This window comes from Dasypus novemcinctus, chromosome 17 (genome assembly GCF_030445035.2).
Source record: "Dasypus novemcinctus isolate mDasNov1 chromosome 17, mDasNov1.1.hap2, whole genome shotgun sequence".
Classification (NCBI taxonomy): Eukaryota; Metazoa; Chordata; class Mammalia; order Cingulata; family Dasypodidae; genus Dasypus; species Dasypus novemcinctus.
The window spans coordinates 96,280,185-96,303,509 of record NC_080689.1 but is presented as its reverse complement, the minus strand read 5'-3'; the positions used below and the strand labels follow the sequence as shown (position 1 = coordinate 96,303,509).

The following is a 23,325-nucleotide window of genomic DNA, read 5'->3' as shown; positions in this document are numbered from 1 at the left end:
TATTGGTGGCAAAGAATAACTTGGTAATAATAAAACCTGTCTAAAGGCCATCACAAGGTGCATATTTAAGTAAATGGTAATGAAAAGCTATTTTGATTCTATTGGGAATCTTCCATTTTCATTTTAATAATGAAAAATAGTTTTTTTTTTCTCCCTCTATTACTGAAGTAAAATACCTGCTATTATCTTCACAGTAAAATTGTATAAGTAAACAAAGTCATTTAATATATGATGTGTTACATCATCCCCGGGTGTCATGTCCCACGCTGGGGGGAAGGCATTGCATTTACATGCTGAGTTTGGCTTCGAGACTGGCCTCATTTGAGTAACACGGACTTAGGCACAGTGCTGCTCTAGGCCTTGTTCTTATTTCAGGTGTATAGGCTCAAAAGCATAGTCATTAGTATCAGGGGCTCACTGTTGGACCCTCATTCCTTCCTGGTCCTTACTGTTGCACCTGGGGGACTGCTGCTGCTCCCCTAGGGACCACGACAGAGCCCCCCGCCCCCGCCCAGGAACCCAGTACCCCCCAGCTGTTGTTTTTAATTGTTTCCACTATGAGTATATCCAAATATTTCCATGCACCCTGGACACATGTCCTGTATAACTCCCTGTCAACCATATATCGCCTGTCAATAACATCCCATACCAGTATTCTTCTGCTGCCATTGTTGAACCACTCTGTGATCCAAAACTTCCTGAAAAGTGAAGCCCAATATAATGTCAGGTTCCCTTACAACTAAAATGGAATATAGCAATGAGTTTAAAGGTTAGATATAGAATACATATTGATTTGGAAAAATTCTACATCCTATCTTTTTCTTTTCTTTTTTCCTAATTATTGAGCTTCTCTTCACAAGAGCCCTAGATCGCAATAATTCATCTATGCAATATGCAGTACTCCCACATATCCATTATAAAACCTTTTCTCTTCCACAGCAATAATCTTTTAACTTATTTATATCCTATTTACTGAAACTGATGTACAGATATTGAGACAATAGCTTTCAAACAAGGTAGCATTTGTGTTTACATTGTGTTTCATACTTTAGGCTATACAGTTTTCTAAATTTTTTAGTTATCCTATGTTTTACATTATGGTTTACATTATTAGTCTGTTGTCCCCTATATGATTTTGGTGTAATATTACATGTTTTATATCCATCCTTGTGTACTCTTGTGAAACACTTCTTTTGCCTCACATTTACTTTGGTTCCATTTATTCAATATCTATTTCCCCCTCACCTTGGGCACCACAGTGACAGTCAATCTTCATTTCTTGAGGAGCCATGTTCAGCGATACTTGCAACAGTGTTGAGGGCTTGACTTGCTCAACTGCCCTAATGCCCTGGGAGCCACCCTTTCTCTTGAGAGATACAGTTCCCTCTATTTGATGGCATTAGTCCTCCCCAGGATGTGGGTCTACCTTCACTCTCATTATATGGGTCTCTACACAATGGGATAACCCACTCTGGCAAAATGAGCATTCAGATATTCCCTAGGAGTCTGTCCTGTGTCAGATTATTCCCTTTGAGTATCTTAAATAGGTAACTTTCCTAATTATATTTTGAAAAGTTTTTCTCAGCATTTTACTCTCAACCAACACCTGACAATCTCCTATGTTCATATGTTGCCCCACTCTCCCCCCAATTTCTTGGGCAATGTTACCCATCCGCCCATCCCTAACCCTCCTCAAACCCGCATAGCCCCACCCAAAGGTAACCCTATGCCCCCATTTTATCTCTTCCTTGTGCACATACTTACCGCCAGTTTATCATAGATTTCACCCATGTAGATGTCAGCTTACATCCTTCCTCTACCCTCCGATTTCCTGTAAGCCTATCTTCCAGTCTCTAGCTCTCTGAGGCAGCTTCCTTATTTCATATCATTGAGGTCATGAAGTACCTGGGTTGCTTCACTCAACATAAGGTTCTCAATATTCATCCATGTTATCACGTGTGTTTGTAGTGTATTTGTTCTTACAGCTGAGTAGTATTCCATTGTATGTATATACCACATTTTATTGATCCACTCATCTGTTGATGGGCATTTGGGTTGATTCCAACTTTTGGTGATAGGGAACAATGCTGCTATGAACATTGGTGTGCATATATCGGTTTGTGTCCTTGTTTTCAGTTCTGCTGGGTATATACCAAACAGTGGTATTGCTGGGTCATATGGCAAATCTATGGTTAGTTTTTTGAGAAACCGCCAAAACTCCTCCAGAATGGTTGTATCCTTCTGCATTCCCACCAGCAGTGGATGAGTGTTCCCCTTCCTTCACATCCTCTCCAGCATTTGTATTCTTCTGTTTTTTTTTCATAGCTGCCAATCTTATGGTAGTAAGATGGTATCTCATTGTAGTTTTGATTTGCATTTCCCTGATAGCTAGAGATTTGGAACATTTTTTCATGTGCTTATTAGCCATTTGTATTTCTTCTTTGGAGAAGTGTCTGTTTAAATCTTTTTCCCATTTTTCAAATCGGTTGTTTATCTTTTTATTTTCAAGATATTGGAGTTCTTTATATATGCAAGTTATAAGTCTCTTATCAGATATATGGTTGCCAAATATTTTCTCCCATTGTGTAGACTCGCTTTTTACTTTCTCGACAAACTCCTTTGAGGTGCAGAAGGCTTTAATTTTGAGGAAGTCTCATTTATCTATTTGTTTTTTTGCTGCTCGTGCTTTTGCTGTGATGTTCATGAAGCCATTTCCTATTACAAGGTCTTGTAGATGTTTCCCTACACTGCTTTCCAAGGTCTTTATGGTCTTGGCTCTTATATTTAGGTCTTTGATCCATCTTGAGTTGATCTTTGTATAAGGTGTGAGATGGTAATCCTCTTTCATTCTTCTACATATGGCTATCCAGTTCTCCAGGCACCTTTTGTTGAATAGGCCATTCTCACCCACTTGAGAGGGTTTGGTGGCTTTATCGAATATTATATGGCTATATATATGAGGTTCTATATCAGAACTTTCAATTCAATTCCATTGGTCTGTGTGTCTCTCCTTATGCCAATACCATGCTGTTTTCACTACTGTAGCTTTGTAGTATGTTTTGAAGTCAGATAGTGTGATTCCTCCAGTTTTGTTTTTCTTTTTCAATATGTCTTTGGCTATTCGGGGCCTCATTCCTTTCCAAAGAAATTTCATAGTTAGTTTTTCTAGTTCCTTAAAGAAGGCTGTGTTGATTTTTATTGGGATTGCATTGAATGTGTAGATCAGTTTTCGTAGGATAGACATCTTAATAATATTTAGTCTTCCTATTCATGAACAGGGAATATTCTTCCATTTATTTAGGTCTTCTTTGATTTCCTTAAATAGTCTTGTATAGTTCTCAATGTCTAAGGTTTTTACATCTTTAGTTAAATTTCTCCCTAAATATTTAATTTTTTAATTTACTATTGTGAACGGTGTTTGTTTCTTGATTTCCTCCTGATCTTGCTCATTATTGGTGTACAGAAATGCTACTGATTTTTGCGCATTGATCTTATAACCTGCAACTTTACTAAACTTATTTATGAGTTCTAGAAGCTTTGTTGTAGATCTCTCAGGGTTTTCTATGTATAGGATCATGTCATCTGCAAATAATGAAATTTTGACTTCTTTCTTTCCAATTTGAATGCCTTTTATATCTGGTTATTGCCTCAGTGCTCAAGCAAGTACTTCTAAGACAATCTTAAATAGAAGGGGAGACAGTGGGAATCCTTGTCTTTTTCCTGACTTTAGAGGGAAGGATTTTAGGATTTCTCCATTGCAAATGATGTTGTCTGTAGGTTTTTCATATATACTCTTTATCGTGTTCAAAAAAATTCCTTGTATTCTGATCGTTTGGAGTGTTTTTATCAAGAAAGTGTGCTGTGTTTTGTCAAATGCTTTTTCTGCATCTATAGATATAATAATGTGATTTTTTTTCCTTCAGTCTGTTTATATGGTGTATTACATTGATAGATTTTCTTATGTTGAACCATCATTGCATACCTGGAATGAATCCCAGTTGGTCGTGGTGTTTAATTCATTTAATGTGTTGTTGAATCCGATTAGCAAGTGTTTTGTTAAGTATTTTTGCTTCTAGGTTCATTAGAGAAATTTGTCTATAATTTTCCTTTCTTGTGGTGCCTTTGTTTGGCTTTGGTACTAGGGTAATGTTGGCATCATAGAAGGAGTTAGGCAATGTTCCTTCTGTTTCAATATTTGGAAGAGTTTCAGCAGGATTCGTGTTAGTTCTTTCTGGAATGTTTTGTAGAATTCACCTGTGAAGCCATCTGGCTAAAGGTTTGTCAATTTTATTGATCTCAAAAAACCAGCTCTTGGTCTTGTTTATTTTTTCAAGTGCTTTCTTATTTTCTATTTCATTTAGTTCCACTCTTATCTATGTTATTTCCTTCCTTCTTCTTCCTGTGGAGTTACTTTGTTGTTGTTTTTTTCTAATTCCTCCAAATGTGCAGTTAGTTCTTCAATTTTGCTCTTCTTTTTTGATGTATGAATTTATGGCTATAAATTTCCCTCTCAGTACTGCTTTTGCTGCATCCCATAAATTTTGGTATGTTGTATTATTATCATTTGTTTCAAGTTAGTCATCGATTTCTTTTGAGATTTCCTCTTTGACCCACTGTTTTTCTAAGAGTGTGCTGTTTAATTTCCATATCTTTGTGTGAAATTGGGGCCTCTGGCCCTTGCAGATTTCCAGCTTCACTCCACTGTGGTCAGAGATATTATTTCATGTGATTTCGATCTTTCTGAATTCATTAAAACTTTCTTTGTGGCCTATCATATGGTCTATCTTGGTGAATGATCCATGTGCACTTGAGAAAAATCTATATCCTGCTGTGTTTGGGTGTAATGATCTGTATATATCTATTAGATCCAGCTCCTCTAATATACTGTTCAAATATTTTGTTTCTTTAGTGATTCTCTTTTGAGATGTTCTGTCCAGAGTTGATAGTGGTGTATTAAAATCCCCCACTATAATTGTAGATGCATCTATTCTTTCACTTAGTTTTTCCAGCATTTACCTCATGTATTTAGAGGCGCCCTTGTTAGGAGCATAAATATTTATGATTGTTCGATCTTGTTGACAGATTGTCCCTTTCACTAAAATGTAATATCCTTCTTTGTCTCTCACAAGTGTTTCACATTTAAAGTCTATTTTGTCTGATATTAATATAGCTACTCTTGCCTTTTTTTGGTTTTTGTTTGCTTGTATGATTGTTTTCCAACCATTCACTTTCAGCCTCCATGAGTCTCTGGGTCTAAGATGTGTCTCTTGTAGACGGCATATAGATGGGTCATATTTCCTTATCCAATGTCCCAGTTTGAATCTTTTCATAGGTGAGTTTAATCCATTGACATTCAGTGATATTACTTTCGTGGAATTATTTATGTTAGCCATATTTTGATTGGACTTGTGTTTGTCATATTTTGTTTGTTTTTCTTCTCTTTTTGTCTTTTTTCTTGCTCTTACACTCTCCTCCAACTCTGCCTGTCCTGTTTTTTTCCTTTCTTCCTGCAGAACTCCCTTTAGAATTTCTTGAAGGGGTGGTATCTTGTTGGCGTACTCTTTCAATTTCTGTTTATCTGTGAATATTTTGAACTCTCCATCATTTTTGAATGCTAGTTTAGCTGGATAGAGTATTCTTGGTTGGAAATTTTTTTCCTTTAGTACCTTGAGTATATCATACCACTGCCTTCTTGCCTCCATGGTTTCAGATGAGAAATCAGCACTTAATCTTATGGAGCTTCCATTGTATGTGATGGTTTTCTTTTCTCTTGCTGCTTTTAGGATTTTCTCTTTGTCTTGAGCATTGGATAATTTGACAAGTATATGTCTTGGGGTGGGCCTGTTGGGGTTTATGACGAGTGGGGTGCACTGTGCTTCTTGGATATGTACATCTGTCTCTTTCAGTAGATTTGTGAAGTTTTCAGCCATTATTTCCTGCAACACTCCTACTGACCCCTTTCCCTTCTCTTCTCCTTCTGGGATGCCTATAATACGTATTTTTGAGCGTTTTGCATTATCATTCAGGTCCCTAAATCCTAGCTGGATTTTTTTCTATCTTTTTATTGACCACTTCTACTATCTGTTTGATTTCTGATATACTGTCTTCCACATCACTAATTTTCTGCTCTGCCTCTTCTAGTCTGCTGATATTTGCTGCAAGTGTATTTTTGATTTCTTGACCTGTGGTGTTCATTCCCATCATATCTGTTATCTTTTTGCGTATGTCTGCAATTTCCCCTCCAAGTGTTGTCTTCATATTGTTAATCTCTTCCTTACTTCATTAAATTTGTCAGTGATAAATGTTCTGAGATCTTTCATTACTTGTGCAAAGTTCTGGTCCCCTTCCTGATTTTTAGTTTGTTCATTGGATTCAGCCTTGTTTTCCTGATTACTGGTTTGGTTTGTAGATTTTTGTTGCTGTCTGGTCATCATTTTATCTTGACGGGTTTTATCAGTTCCTTAGCTTCTTTGTCTAGTCTTGGAGATTAATTAGCTGTTGTTTTTGCGTAAGTGTTATATCTTCTCCTTGTCACTTTGTTCTTCTTATTGTAATTTCTTATTGCTGGTTGAGTTCACTTTAAAGGAAAGTATTAGGGCCGGGGAAAGGCAATTGTGTAAGCAAGCAAAAAGTGTAAATTAGAATTGGTGATATATGTTAACAGAGAAACAATATAGGATCTGGGAGGATGGATGTTATATTCATGTAAGCTGTGTAGAGTTATAGCAGTAGGTAGAGTACCTATAATGTGGTAGTCAACTGAATATGGGAGGAATATGGTATGAATTAAAAAGCAATTGTTTTCATAAGAGAGGGGAAGAGAAAAGAAAGGCAATAGTTTTAAGAGTGGATAACAGACAGAAAACAAAACAAAGGTATTAGAAATTAAGAGTTAGACACTTTGTGGATCAAAGAATGGGAGGTGGACTATAGGAGAGACAGTAGATGATGGAGGATATCAAGATGTAGGGGAAAATGGATAGTGTAGGTAGCCAAAATCAATCCACACAGAAATGAGGCAGTGGACGATGAGGAAACCCAGCAAATGTGAGGTGTTCCCTGTAGCACCTATTGTATAGTTAAGATAAAATAAAATAAGAAGAAAATGAGGGACAAGAGACAGAGAGAGAAAAAAAAGGAGAGAGGAAATGAAGAAAGAAAAAGGGGGTGGGTAAAGGGCAGGGAACAGGTAGGGAAAAGAAAAAAAAGATATACACCAACCACAACCACAATAACAATAAAAAAAGAACCTAAATAACTGAAAAAAAAAAAAGACTTTGGTGGATACACTGGGAGAAAAGACTAGGGGATAATCCAATGTTAGCAATCAGGACATTAAAAAATAAAATAAAATAGAATAAAATTAAAAACAAAACAAAACAAAAATGAAAAAATGCAAATGTTGAGGGCTAGGACATTCAAGGACCTCAGATGGACCTCAGGGCGTGATGGATTCAGGAATGGAAAGTCTGAGATATTGAAGACTCAAGAGGTGTGAGTCTCTGGGGTGTGTGCCACCAGGGTTTAGTGGACTCAGACCTGGCAACCTCAAGTCCAGTTAACAGGGAGCCTGGGAGCACCACAGTGCATCACAGCCTTCAGGGATCCCCACAGCTGGGTGCCAGCCCTATGGGAGAGGTCACATCCATAAGCTCTATCCTGTGTGTCTGTACCCCACAATTCACTCACTCACTGGGGTCTATTCTGTGGATGTATCACCAATTCTACCCTGCAGCCAATTTAATGATGCAGATCAATAGCCAGGCCCAGGGGGTGGGGCTCCAGCTGGAAACGCTAATAACAGAGTCCAAACCCGAAATTCCCACTCTTCACAAAATATTCCCCTAATCGGCTTCCAAACATCTCCCACCCAGTCAGACCCTGGTGGTGTCTCTTTATTGCTATCAATTTAAGTTCACTGTAGATCAGCAGTGGGGCTTGGGGGGGGGGGGGCTCTAGGCAGAAGCGCTATTGTTTGTGTCCGCAATCAAAAATTCCCCCGCTTTGCAATAAAACTCCCGTTTGTCTCCCCAAATCGGTCTGCGAGTCACTCCTGTCCTATTAACCCCCCAATAGGCCACTCAGGACTTTTGAATTCCCTAGTACTGCAGAACCTCCAAAAAAAAAAAAACAAAAAGCGCCGCAGCAGTGCCTGGTGCCGTGGCTCCACCCACCCTAGGAGGGAGCGTTCCATGCACAGCCCGGACCTCTGTGTAAGAGTCTCAATTATATTTTATAGACGTATTTTCTCTGTTACCTTCCCACCAAATCAATGTCCAGACACCTCCTGTCCTGCAAAAATCCTGAAACAGCCTGGTCCCGAAGAACCTCCAACACTGCCCCTCTCTGTTTCTTTTTGTTGTGCCATATTGCTGTGTCAGCTATCAGTGTGTGTGGCACCATTCTTGGGCAGGTGAACTTTCTTTTGCTGGGTGGCTCTCCTTATGGCAAGCACTACTTGTGTGTGGGGCTTCCCTATGCAAGGAACACCCCTTCATGGCATGGCACTCATTGCTCACATAAGCACTGCTCATGGGACAGCTCCACATGAGTCAAGGAGGCCTGGGGTTTGAACTATGGACCTCCCATGTGGTAGACAGATGTCCTATCCATTGGGCCAAGTCTGCTTTCCTTATTTAGCATTTTAAAGTTCTGTGTGGGCTTCAATTCTGGGAGAAGGGAAGGACAAAAAAAAAAAACCTTCAGAAAATTCATTCTTCTGGGGGCACAATGTCTCCTAATATTAATACAATTGTAAATTCTGTAAAATGTCAGTATTGAAAGCAACTGATTGATGTGTGTTGTAATGATAGGACAAATTTCTGCAAAGCAAAATGTGGTGGTAAGAATAATTTTCTTTCCAATTTAAGAATGTAAAGATGATGAGATTTTCTTTTAATTAATTTTGGTAGAATATTCTTTGTAATTTGATCTAAAAAAACCTGTGTTATTCTACTAACTCAAAGAGAAACTATGGTGATGAAAATTTACAAATGTTTATATACATAAATATTAAAATACATATATATTAAAATATATTTGTTTAAGCACACATATCTGTACATACATGCACACACAGGCACACACTGAGCAACTGAATAGGGACTTAGACAATTTGATATTGAATAAAAACAAAATAATCCATTCCACACCTTCTCTCTTTGCTAATTACAGGTTAATTTTCAAAAATTTTTGAGCCTTTGTTCAAAATGCATAAAGTAACGAAGGTGTCCTCTATATTAATGGACATTTTGTAAAGAAATCTTGCAAAATTTTCTAAAATTATATTCAAAATTATTTGGGAATCTTTAATCCCTTTATTCAAGGAAGTGGGAAATTCCAGCTTGTACTGTTTAGCTAGCTCCAATTAGTAAATGTAAAGTTTCAATCAGGGTGTTATTAAAATACAGAAGAGACAAAAATAAACAAGGTGGACTCAAGCTATGAATTTTGAAATTCCCTGATTGCAAGTTGGAATATTTGGGCTGACAAATCAAGCAGATCTTTCCTCAATTTGATGGGTGTGTAATATTTGGCACCATGGGAGAGTTGTCATTTTCTAGAGTCATTCACTTTCTGTATGTTAACTCGTGTGGGTCTCTAAAACATCCCTACATTTCTTGATGCATATTTTTTGGATCCCATGGAAATTCCTATGGTAAGATGAGTAAGTGCTCACTTATCTTACTAAAGCAGTTAAGGGTGATTTTGCACATGAGGTGGGAAAGTAGAGTCAGGAGCACAATTGTCTGTCTTTGGAAAGATCCAATTCAAGAAAGAAACTGAGCAGAATACATAGATCTAGAAATGTATTCCAGTAAACCTATTCTTGTACATGAACCCCTGTGAAAACCTTTTTGTCCATCCAGTAGGACACATACCCTGGTTGAAGAGTTTGCTAAAAGTAAGTTTGTTTGGACCAAAGGATCCAACGAGGACAGGAAAATCAGGAGTTAAAGAATCATTTTTGCAAGTTGTGTGGCTCTCACTTGCAATGTGAGATACTGAATGTCTGGGCAAAAGTTTTAATGTCCTTAGAGAAGGGGTCTGGCTTTAGAGTAAGATTATCTTACATGACTCCATCTTTTCAGACCTCACATGGTCAAATACGATGTTCACTCAGCTATACTGAGATATTTCTCCTCATGTTATGTTAAATAAATTTTTATTTTTGAATAATTTTAGACATATATAAGTTGCAGAAGTTGTCCAGGGAGTTTCCGTACACCCTTGCCCACTTCCCCCTAATGTTAGCATCTTACATAATCATGGTACATTTGTCAAACTAAGAGATTTACATTGGTACAAATTCAGTAACTATACTCCAGATTTCATTCAGATAATTTGTACTTCTATCCTGTCCCCTTCCAGATTTCCATGAATCTGTGGCAGGAATATCGTGTGACCTTTACTGAAAAATGTCTTGGTCACTGCTAATGCATTGCTCCCATTTTAAGGGACTAGCATCATGTTTTATTCTGTACATCAATATTCTATACATTTGGCAGCAAATCTCATCATTTCAAGTTTAAAGATTAATTTTGCCATCATATTAAGAATTTGCTAACACATTACTTTCATCCGTTCCTGCCCAAACTAATTGAGCACATTCACTGGGGCCCTGTAACTATACTGGGGGACAAGAATTCCATAGGTTATGTAGAATTGTTTCAGAACCCTGAAGCATGTTAGATTTGCCTGCATGTGAGTTGGGCCTCTTATATCAATCAGTTTGATTTTATGTCTGCAAAAGGAGCACTTGGCTTGACTGCCCCCCAGTAAGGTCATGGGATAGTGTGAGCTGTGCTCAGAAATATACTTGCTAAGTTGATTTTATGTATAATTAATTGAGATTTTTTTGGTCATTTGAACAAAAGGAGTATAATATTAAATAAAACACATAGAATTCTAAATTCTAAATAAGTGGAAAAATAAGATATTTTATTTCTTATTTCAAGACCAAATGCAACATTCTCATGTTATTCCATATAGAAGGAAGAAGTCATCCACATTTAGGAATCTGAAACATTATGGGGTCTTAAGCAAATGTGAAGACAGCAGCTTGGTTCAGGTCTACCTGGGATGACCCCAGTTCACTGCCCTCTTATCAACAGCCCTGTTTAGAATTTCTTCAGTTGTCAGAGGACATGGCCATGGAAACCAGAGGGGACAAATCCTGACCACTTTTAAAGCTAGTTCTGCTCTTTCCTGTTTTTTCATAGCACAATATTCAGCTCTGACCCTGTGGACATGGTAACACATCAGGAAATTATCTGTGGGCAAAAGGGGCATAAAGCACATCACATTTCATGAGAAGAAACATGTGTCAGCATCATTCAGCCATGAGCTAAATGCAATGACAACTCTTGTATCTGGATTTATGACTTCCCTTTTAGCAAGTGGTTCATTTTAATACATATATTCATACATATACATGTGTGTGTGTATACATATATATATCAGTTTTCTGTCATTTCATAACTAATTAGCAATTTATTAGGTCAGAATTTTGCAGTTCAGAAGTCTGGGTCCAGTGTTGATGGTTCTCTTCTCAGGTTCCTCCATGGTTAAATAGGGCTGCCTTCTGTCCAGAGCACAGAGTTCTCTTCCAAGCTCATGGAGTTTGGCAGAAGCAGTTCCTCAGGTGGCAGTGCTGAGATCCCATGTCCTTGCTGGCTGTCAGCTCTGTCCTCCTAGAGCCTGCCCACATTCCTTGCCACACGGCCCCCTGTATCTCCACAGCCAACTTCAGACATATTCCTCTATTTCAAGTCCTACTTATTTATGAATCTCTCTGAGCTCATTGTCTCTAACCAGTACAGCAAGATTTACCTGACATCCCTTCTTAAAATCAAAGCTTTAATGATATCTGCAAAATCATGTCACAGCAGCACCTGTGTAGTGTTTGAACAGCTGAAAGAATGTGTGTATACACCAGGGGCAGGAGTACCCAGGCGTTTTTAGAATTCTACTTAACACAGTGTGTTTTTTTGAAATCATTTACCCAAGATTGATTTGGCCTCAATTTGATTTTTGGCATTGGAGGAGCATTTAGAAAATTTCACTTTTTAAAATCATTATATGAAATTAGGGAAGGAGATGATAGCAAAGCTAGTTTCACAGCTGCACTCATATGTTAATGGCTTCCACTCTGTCTGCCTCCTCAGAATGTTATTGCTTGTAAAATAACCCAGAAATACTTGCTAAACTGAAAAATTAATTCTAAATCTTGTTCCATGGCTTCTCATAGTATGTAACCTAAGCCTCAAACTTTCATTAATTAGTGTTCCCCTGGATCAGGCCCTTTCTGCTTTCACACTCTGTTTTGTTAGTATTTCTTAAATATCCAGGATAACCTTTTTATTTTTTCTGAAGTGCTCTTCTCTGTGCTTTAAAGGCCAATTCCCTCCTCTATGCTGGCATTAGGCCAACTGTCCCCTACTTGAAGAGAATATTTCCTTACTCCACATTTTAGGTGGACCCTTCTGGGCCAGTTACCCTGCATGACACATCCTGTTTTATTATCCTGTCATCCATGATGACTTTAAATTTTTGAATGTGTAAGAATGGGAAGGAAATCATATTGCACTGATGCAGGAAACCTATGAATTAGGTAGTAGAAATTTTAGTAAAATATGCAAAACTAAGAATGTATATTAAATGCAACTTCATGGAAGAGGAGGAAGAAAACATGGGTGTGTAGAGCAAGCCTGAATTAATTATTAGCATCTTCTAAACACAAATATGTGGTGCACCAAGAACAGGGTGGATTATTGATGAAAAGAAATGCCTTCCCTAATGATTCGGGTCTGGGCAGCACAATTCCTGATCGCTGGGAGGGGGCCTTCTCCTAAGCTAATGGCCTCTTTTGGAGACAAAATACAGGAAAATGTACTTATTATTATTTAGAATTGGAACAATGCATGCCTGAGGAAACTCAACATGAATAAAAACCTCTTAGTAATATTACGAAAAAATCTTTGCAGGAAAAGCTAAATTTATTAGAGAAGAAGAATTTTTTAACTCTAAAATTGTTAAACTGTCCCAAATTTTCTCTTTTCCTCTGCTGTTCATGCAGAGGGTTGATCCTGCAAAGGATCTAGGTTCACCTTGCCCTATCTTTCCTGAGTAACAGCATTAGTACGGGGGAGGTAATTTCAGAGAAGCAGGATAGCAATGGCTGCAGAAATGTTAATTGTTATTGTGTACCCTCCCAGTATAATGAATCCATTCTACTTATTCATAATTTAATGTCCTATGTCTAGAAGTGTTCATGATATTGTTATTTGCATAATTCTGTAATTCTATAAGTATCATTGGTTTTGGGTAGGAATAAATGAAGAACTGCTCTATCAGACCTTGGGAACTGAAGCCATTTCACCTATGACCATGAGGTGGTGATGACCCTTCAGGTCTGCTAATCTGTTCATTAGTGATTTTAGAAAGTGGTTGACTTAAATGAGAGTGCTAAAGGTGAATTGTAAGTATTTGGTGACTCATTTCTGGGAGCAGTATTTGTTTTAAGGACAATACAGAGGTTTTGTTTTGGATATATTGAGTGAGGTGCCTTTGGGATGTCGAAGATGAGCTTCAAATATCTGTTTAAAATTTAGAATAGACTGAGATACATACACAATATGTGCACAGCATCTTACTCTGTCCAATGATATGAGTATATTCCACCTAAGTTCTGGCACCATTTTTACAACATTTAATTAAGTTCTGAAATTATACACTTATAGTTGCATATATTTTATTACAAAATCCTTTTGTTTTTCAAGATAGGTACAGTTGTTTTTAAAGAGTACAATTGGTGATAAAATATTTCATTTTCTAAATTGTGCTGAATATTGTTGAAAATGGTGGTGTTAAGTTGATTTATCACTGTTTGCAGGCATGTGGCTGCATTTCCTGAAGTCATGATATTTTTATCTCCTTCCATTATTTATCTTTACAACTCACTGAACAGGTACATTTGACTTTATACTCTATGTTGATTTGCATATGCTCCTCGGGGACTTGGTTGTCTGCTCAGAGCTCTATTAATGTAGTTTCCCTAGAGATGGGGCCTGAGTGCACCAGACAGGTGAGCAAGATGGTGTCAAATTGCCAACTGCTCATCCTGCTGGTGCTCTGGGTCTCAGGTAAGAGGTTTAGAAAGTATTATCTCTATAAAGTTCAAGAAGGGTTTTAAAATGCAGAGTGAGCAAACCACTTCATCTAAAGTAGATCTGAATATATTCGATAAATAAGAAAACCTACATTTAGATAGATATTTTATACATTCATGATTTAATGTATGACCAATGTTCTTTTCTGGTTGCAGGTGCCAGGGGGGACATCGTGATGACCCAGTCTCCAGGCTCTGTGGCTGCATCTGCAGGAGAGACCGTCACCTTCAAGTGCAAGGCCAGTCAGAGTTTTAGCAACTACTTAGCCTGGCACCACCAGAAACCAGGACAGGCTCCTAAACTGCTCATCTATGCTGCATCTATCCGGGTGTCTGGGGTCCCTGATCGATTCAGTGGCAGTGCGTCTGGGACAGATTTCACTCTCACCATCAGCGGAGTCCAGACTAAGGATTTTGGAGATTATTACTGCCAGCAGTATAAAAGCTATCCTACCACAGTGCTTCAACCTCAAACACAAACTTCCTCCCCAGGGCTGTAGGGCAGTGAGTCCTGCATCACCAGCTGCTTCCTCTTCATATAGACTTGAGTATGTTTGCTTCCTTTATCTGTCTGAGAAACCACATCCTTTAGGGGACTGTACCATAGAAATCTTTTTTTTTATATTGCCAGATCAAATGACAAGGCGAATAAATTTCTATCTCTTATGCTCTAGGCAAGTGTCTTGTAAACTTCACACCCTGATGGATGGATTCTCTCTTCATAGTACATCCTTAATTTTTAAAAATTTACCATCTTCTTTCCTTATTTCTTCCATCTTCTTCCTTCTCCTCCATCATCCTCCAATTCTGGCCCTTCCCAAGATCAAATCCTCAACCTTTATTTTCAAAACTTCCCCCGTGGAAGGTCATCTTCCTCCCTTTCTCTTTCCTCCCCTGGACCATGTTGCCATCCAAGCCTTTCTTCTCAGTGTCACAAAAGATGATTTGATTCACTACTCTACCTTCCATTTTTAAATTTAAATAGCTATTTTCATTTCTTATTGCAATCAAATAATAATTGTGGATGCCCTAATGTACTATATTCATTGAAGAACGTTTATGTTATAAGGGATAATGCTCAATCAATGAAATATGTTGATTTAATTTTGGGTATATAATTTTCCCTTGAGCTTCCTAGTCCTGTGATTGTCACCTTCTTTCTATAATTCTCTTATAAATTGGTGGAACCATGAAACTCACCAAAAATTTATGTTTTCCATATTGTTATAAGGTCTGTGTTTTCTTCATCTTATTACCATATCTTTGTAATGACACATACACAATTTTATTCTTTACAACATTGCCTAATATTGTATGTTCCATCAGTGTAAAAAATAAAACTAATGCAAAAAGGAATACATGTAAAGTATGATCTGTAAAGTATGATCATAATGTGAATCCATTCTGTGGGTGTAACCTATTGTAGGTGGAACCCTTTGAGGAGGTTATTTCAGTTCATGCCTGTCCCACTCTGACTCTCAACCCCTTTCCTGAAGGCTTTTACAAGAGAATGAGGTGCAGACCAAGAAGGAGAAAGCCATGGAAGCAAGAATCTGAAGCAATGAATCCTGGAAGATACAGTAGAAACAAGCAGATGCCACCATTTGTCTTTCCATGTGACAGAGGATTCTAGCATCACTGGCAGCTGGTCTTTGGGAAGAAAGCATTGCCTGATGATGCTTTGATTTAGACATTTTTCTCAATTTCAAGACTTTAAGTTTTAAGTTAATAAATACCTCTTGTGAAAGCCAACCCATTTCAGACTGGCAAATTAGAACAGTCTATATTCAAATATTTATAGAATAACTGAATATCTGCATCCTTTTGTAAAGCCCTTTTTTTCTTCTCCATCTCTTTCAGCTTTTCTCATTTTTTCTGGAAACTCTAAGTCTTCAGCTTTAACCTTCTAGAAATATGTGATAATTTTCCTCATGAACTTTTTCACCAATTGTAAACTTTCTCTCTTACGATCCCTTGGCCCTGAAGGAATTCAAGATTCTTAAGTCCGCTATAACCTGAACACTCTGGATAAAATTTAATTAACACATTATTTTCAGTGTGCTAGTGGAAATACTCCAGACATTCTAGTATTATTTCTGAAATTTCTTCATAAATACATTAGTCAATGAAATTTAGTTTCACCAAGTGTCTCATCAAACCTGAGGAGAATACACCAAACTCTCTGACACACATAACTGCTCTTTACTCTTAGTAATGAGAGGTATTTTAATAATTGAATCTATGTCATTCATTCACTCAAGAAATATTTATTAAGTGGTTCCTCTGTCTGTCACAAAGATCTCTCCTATCATTTTAGTTGATGAGGAAAAAACACATATAAAAAATATACACTGTGCCATATTTTATTGATATTATTAAAAATAAATCAGGTCTTGGAGGAGATTGTGGCTAAAGAGTGAATAGCATTTTAAAAGATGATAATATAACAGGTAGCTACTGTCATGTAAGATACCATGCCCAAACCCAGTAGCATAAAGCTAAAGCTGGTGAGTTTTTATTTAGCTGTGTAGCCGATTCCTATGGAGGCCTGACTGACTCATCTGGGGCTACTCCTGGTGTATAGTTATCTGGCAGTTCCCCTGAGGCCTGGCTGATCTAGGCTCAATTCTCTTTGATCTCCTTCATGTGTTCCTAGCTGGCCAATAGCCTGAAGTTGGATTTACTGCACCACATGTCTTTTACCACCTGGCAGACTAATTCTAGATTATTCTGATGGCTATTTTCATGCTCCAAAAGAGGAAATGAAAGCACATTTCAGAGTTTTTTATACCCTGATGGATCAACTACCTCTTCCCTGTGCCTTCTTTATTTAAACTTTCCTGTTTTGACTCCTCATTCTTCCCTTACTCTGGTTCCTGCTATTATCCTCCAAATATGATAGAAAGATATAATCCTGGCCACACAGGTTCAGAATCTCCTCCAAAGGTCTTGTGTCACTCTCCCTCCTTACCTGCTGGACCCTCTGTTGGGAGAGCCCTTCTGCTCAGGGTCTCCTGGTTGCATTTTACAAGCCTAGCTCAATGCCTTTGCTGCTTCCTATGTTTTCCTTTGAAAAGAAAAGAACATTTATAAAGATAGAATATTATCTCTCTCTGTCATTCTCTTCCAACTTAAGGCCATTCCACAATTTTCTAATCCTTACAAGTATGAGCAAATTTCCTCATGACTATTTCCTCTCAAGTATCAATTTACTTACTTTTTCGTACATCCTTGACACTTTCTGCCCATGTGTCCTCAAGTAAATTACTTAACCTCCCCGTGTCAGGTTTTTCTTAGATATAAAATGTATATTATAATTGTCCCTGTTTTGTGAGGATGTTGTGAGGTAAAAGAGTAACATATATAACAGGCTGAACCTGATACATAGAAAACACTTATTCCCTATGATTGATAACCTTTTCATATCTCTTTTTTAAATGTCTCAATTATTTATCAATTATTAATTATTAAATTCATTTTTTGTGGCTGCTTAAACAAATTAATAAAAAAGACTTGATAACTCACAATAACAGAATTCAAATCTCTCACAGTTTTAGAAGCCAGAGAATTGAAATTGGTATCTCAAGGCTCCAATCAAGGATTCTGTAAGGCCACACATCTGGAAGCTCTCCAGGAGCATATATTTCATGCCTCTACCAGCCTGTGGAGGCTGCCTGAATTTTTTGTTTTGAGTCTTCATTACTCCAGCTTTCAAGTTCAGCATCTTCAAATTACTTTATGTCTTTTTCTCTCTTGTATTTTTCTGTTTGTCAAATTATCCTGCAACTCTTTTATAAGAATACATGTGTTGGCGGCAGACTTGGCCCAGTAGTTAGGGCGTCCACCTACCACATGGGAGGTCTGTGGTTCAAACCCAAGGCCTCCTTGACCTGTGTGGAGCTGGCCCATGTGCAGTGCTGATGCATGCAAGGAGTGCCCTGCCACACAGGGGTGTCCCCCACATAGGGGAGCCCCATGCACAAGGAGTGCACCCCATAAGGAGAGACCCCCTCAGGGCGAAGGAAAGTGCAGCCTGCCCAGGAATGGTGCCACACACATGGAGAGCTGACACAACAAGATGATGCAACAAAAAGAAACAGATTCTAGTCCCACTGACAACAACAGAAGCAGACAAAGAAGATGCAGCAAATAGACACAGAGAATAGACAACCGGGGTGGGAGCGGGGGAAGGGGAGAGAAATAAATAAATAAATAAATCTTTTTTAAAAAGTGTATATGTGATTGCATGTTTGCCTAACCTGAAATCCCAGGACAACCTCTCTAACTTAAATTAAACACAGTACAATGAATGTTTCATATGAGGCAGCATGCATGGATACCAGGTATTTTCAGGCTGGTGTTCAGTGTATAGTGGGTTCCCTTCAAAGCCAATGATGCCCATTTATCCCACATGAAAAATATATTGTCCTCATCTAGCATGCCCAAACATCTAAAGAATTATGGCCTCAACTCAATTCCCAAACCTAAAGATCATCTCCTGAGCAGTCCCAAGTCACCATTTAAATAATCTAAATTAGATACATATTACATTCTGAGTAGGATCCAATCTGGGGTAAATTCATTGCTCTCTGTAAACCAGTAACTAGAAAAGAACTTTACTGATTGCAAAATACCATGGTGGGGCAGACATGGTATAAATGTTGCAGGCATCCTAATTCCAAAATGGAGAAAATGAAAGGAAGAAAGGAAGCACAGCTCCCAAGCAAGTTTGAAATCCTTAAGTTCTGTTACGTTCATTGCCTGGGGTCATCTCTCTGACCTATGGATTGAGCCAATGACTGTAATATCTCTGTCTGCAGATCTGGTCTCTGTCTTCATCTGTGGTAGATTGAATTATATATGTATTCTTAATCATCGTCAGTATTCCTATGGGTGTGGGTTCATTGTAGATAGGACCTTGAATATGTTATTTGAGTTAAGGTGTGGCCCACTTGATTGAAAGGGGGCCTTAGTTCAGATTATTGGATTCCATTATACGCATGAGAAATTCATTCAAAACTATAAAAAAGTCAGAAGTTGGAAGTCAACAGAAACCAGAAAAGAAGGAAGAGGAAAGTCAGGGATCTTTTGTAACCAGCAATGGAATGTTATTGACTTTAAGGAGAAAGCCATGCCTTGCTGATGCTGATGCCACAATAGTGGACATCTCCTAACCTCAAAACTGTGAGCCTATAAATTTCCTGTATTTCAAGCCTCCCATTCTATAGTACCTATGATAGCAGCCTGGCAAAGTAAGGTATCATACTTTGTTTTTCTTCAAAGGTTTTTTTTGAATGATCATAGTTTTATCAGTTTGTAGAATTTTGTAATTCCACAACTTTCTTTAATTTTATCCTCTTATTGTCCCTTTCAGCTCAAGTGGCAGTGTTTTTAATAATGTAACATTCTCAAAAATCTTCTGGTTTAGCAGAGCACAAACCAATAATGTGGGCAGGGCATATGGATATAGAGTCTGAAATTTCATAAATTCTGAAGAACTCTAACAGCCCTTTCATTTAAATTAGAAAAGCTTGGTTACAACTGGATTCTATTAGAGACACATGGTGGTGTACAAGAAACGAGCACATTAAGATCAAATAAATATAAACTTTGGAATATTTCTAATTCCTCAAAATATCCTCAAATATATTTCTACATATTTTATTTTTAAAATGTGCATAACCTGAGAGAAAAACCAGCAAGATGGTGGCACAATAAGGAGCATCTAGAGTCAGCCCCTGCTATAGGGCAGTTAGTAAGCACTCAAAGCTACCTCGAGCTAGTCAAAACACCTGTTTGGGGACTCCAGGAGACCAGAAGTGCATCTTGCCTCATACTTGAAGGAATGGAAGGAGGAGACTGCCCATTTGCAGAGAAGACTTCTAAATAGAGCACTCCAAGCCATGGAGGCTGGTGACCATCTTCCACTGGAGGCCCAAGCCACCTCAGGAACTGTTCCTCAGCTGTAATTGAAAGTTCCACTTTCCAAAAACAAGGGAGGAAGAGATGGCTGGGCACCAATTTCAGCTACTGAGGAGTAAATTCAGCAGGCTAAAGTATGATCCAGAGAACAGCTAATGTTTAAGCCTGTCCGAGTCTGAAAGAGGCTGGTAACCACCATCTTAACACCATAACTAGCATGAATGGACGCAGGGGAGATTGAAAATCACAGTGCTGGTGGAAACAGGCTTCTTTCCATCCAGATCAGATTGCAGTTCTAGCTTAGGCCCCAACCCCACCTCTAGCAGGGAGGAAGCTGGGAAACCTGTGCCAGCCAATCTGGGAAATTACTGGCCAAGCCTCAGATATCTGTGATCTTCCTCCTTTGATAGCACAAGCTGCCCCAGGAGTTATTCTGTGGCTAGAATTAGAAGCTCCATTCCCCAAAACAGGAGAGAAGGAGATGGTTGGCCACTGATATCAGCTACTGATTAGTTAATTTGACTGGCAAAAGTATAACCCTAAGACCAGCTAAAGTTTGAAACTGTCGAAGTTGGAAAGAGGCCAGTGGCTGCCATTTTGACTCTGCCTCCAGCATGAGGGGAAGCCAGGATGATGAAAAATCAAAGTGGGGAAGTGGACTTGGCCCAATGGACAGGGCATCCACCTACCACATGGGAGGTACGTGGTTAAAACCCCTGGCCTCCTTGACCCATGTGGAGCTGGCCCATGCACAGTGCTGATGCGTGCAAGGAGTGCCATGCCATGCAGGGTGTTCCCTGCGTAGGGGAGCCCCATAGGCAAGGAGTGCACCCTGTAAGGAGAGTAGCCCAGTGTGAAAGAAAGTGCAGCCTGCCCAGGAATGGTGCCGCACACATGGAGAGCTGGCACAACAAGATGGCACAACAAAAAGAAACACAGATTCCCAGTGCTGCGGATAAGGATAGAAGTGGTCACAAAAGAACACACAGTGAATGGACACAGGGAACAGACAACTGGGGTGATGGAAGAGGAAATAAATAAATAAATAATAAATTTAAAAAAATCAAAGTGAAGGTAGGGAAACTGTTTCTTTCACCCAGATCACCCTGCAGCCCTAGGCTGGCTTCAGTCCCACCTCTAGAAGAGAGGAGGCTGGTGGTCCCTGCACCAGACAATCCAGATAACCAAAGGTACATTTGGCTGGCCCAGACTGAACAGTCAGAAGTCTACTGTGGTCATCTTGGATCCTTGCATGGATTGCTGCCCACACCTGCAGCACCACCCCAACCCCAGGCAGGGAAGAAAGGGGCATGAAGCTTCATCAGTCTCTCTGGGCCACTCCATTCTAGGCCTGCATGACTTGTATTATCCCACAAAGCTGTGACTTTGTCCCTACCCCTGGCGAAGGAGAAAGTTGGGAGAAACTTCATTGATACCTGGGGTGATGAGTGCAGCTGGAGCCTCCATTCCTTAGAGCATCAACTGTATCCTTGCATCCTACTGCACAACCAGCATGGGAGAAATGTCAGGAAGCCCTAAACTACAGAGAAAAACTGCACCCAGAATAAAAACTGTAGTAAACCAGATGCCAAGACACCAACAAAAAATTATAATCCATACTAAGAAACAAAAGATATGGCTCAGTTAATGGAACAAGATAAGCCTCTAATTGACATAAAAGAATTGAGACAGCTAATCATAGATGTTCAGACAAATCTACTTAATAAATTCAGGGAGATGGCTAAAGAGATTAAGGAAGAAGACATTGGATGAGCACAAAGAAGAATTTGTAAGCATAAATAGAAAAATGGCAGATGTTATGGGAATGAAAGGTGCAATAAAACAACTTAAAAAATATTGGAATCCTATCATAGCATATTTGAGGAGGCAGAAGAAAAGATTGGTGAGCTTGAAGAAATGGCCTCTGAAAGTAAACATACAAAAGAATAGATAAAGAAAAGAGTGGAAAAAATTGAATAAGTTCTCAGGGAACTAATGACAGCAAAAGACTTGTACACATATATATCATGGGTTTCCCAGATGGAGAAGAGAAAAAAGCAGAAGGAATATTTGAAGACATAATGGTAGAAAATTTCCCAGCCTTATTGAAGGACATAAATATCCATGTCCAAGAAGCCCAATGTACTCCCATCTGAAATACTAGAGCTAGTAAATGAGTTCATCGAAGTTGGTTGATACAAGTTCAAAGAGCAAAAATCGGTAGTGTTTCTAGACACTACTAAAGAGCAAGATGAATTCTGTTTAAATTATGGCATGCATGGAATATCTTCTTCCAACCTTTCATTTTGAATGTCTTTGTATCCTTAGGCCTAAGGTGAGTCTTTAGTAGAGAGAATAGGTATAGATTATATTTTCTTGTCTGATCTGCCCATCTATGTCTTTTGATTGGGGATTTTAATAAATTAACTTATAATGTTATGACAGCATAGGCAGTTTTTACTTCACCAATTATTTTTTAATTTATTTTGAAAGAAATTTTAGATCGCAGAATAGTTACATCAAAAATACAGGGGATTCCCCTATACCCGAATGCCTTTCCCTGTCACATTCTCCCATATTAATAACCTCTTTATTTAGTGTGGTAGTAGGGTACAATAATGAATGCCTGTTGAAGCATTACTACCAGCCCTGCCTTTATGTTCCATTATAGTGTACACTTTGCAGCTCAAAATTTTATAGTTTTGATAAAATGTATAATGACCTCTATCTGCCATTGCAATATTACGCAGAACAATTTCATTGTCTCAAAAATGCCACATTACATTATTTTCCCCTCTCCCTCCCCTCAGACCTGTCTTTATATCAATATTATAAGATCTTCAGTTACTAGAATAATAAGTTTTCTTTGGTGATACTTGCATTCCCCCTTACATTTGTTCATTCCTCATTTGGAGGTATTTGGGATGGTGATGCCTACTCTGCCTCTGACTTAGAGGGAGCTGAGCTTCCATGGGGGAGATGGATGGAACTGTCTCACCTTAGGTTGTAGATTTTCTCTGTGCTTTTTTGGGTGGACATTGTCCTTCACCATCGTTTTGCTAGTTGTCCTGAGTGAGTCGTATAAACTGGAGCATAGGTGTAGGCTGCAACTTTGCTGGGATTCAGGCCCAAGCAGCTAATGAACAGACTGAAGAGTTAAGTCTTTGGGACAGATATTTAATGGATATAGTTTTAATTATAAGTTCAAATAAAAGGGGAAGGAGAACCATGTG

The 23,325-nt window shown here is 38.6% G+C and overlaps 2 gene segments (V, D, J or C); both read left to right on the top strand.

Annotated features, from left to right (window-relative positions):
- LOC101439582 (Ig kappa chain V-V region MOPC 21-like) overlaps window positions 1-23,325 on the top strand; it is an 81,175-nt gene that overhangs the window by 6,010 nt on the left and 51,840 nt on the right.
- On the top strand, window positions 14,086-14,670 carry LOC101445801 (immunoglobulin kappa variable 1-8-like). The segment is given in 2 exon segments: window positions 14,086-14,144; window positions 14,327-14,670. Coding segments are annotated over 2 exon segments (393 nt in total).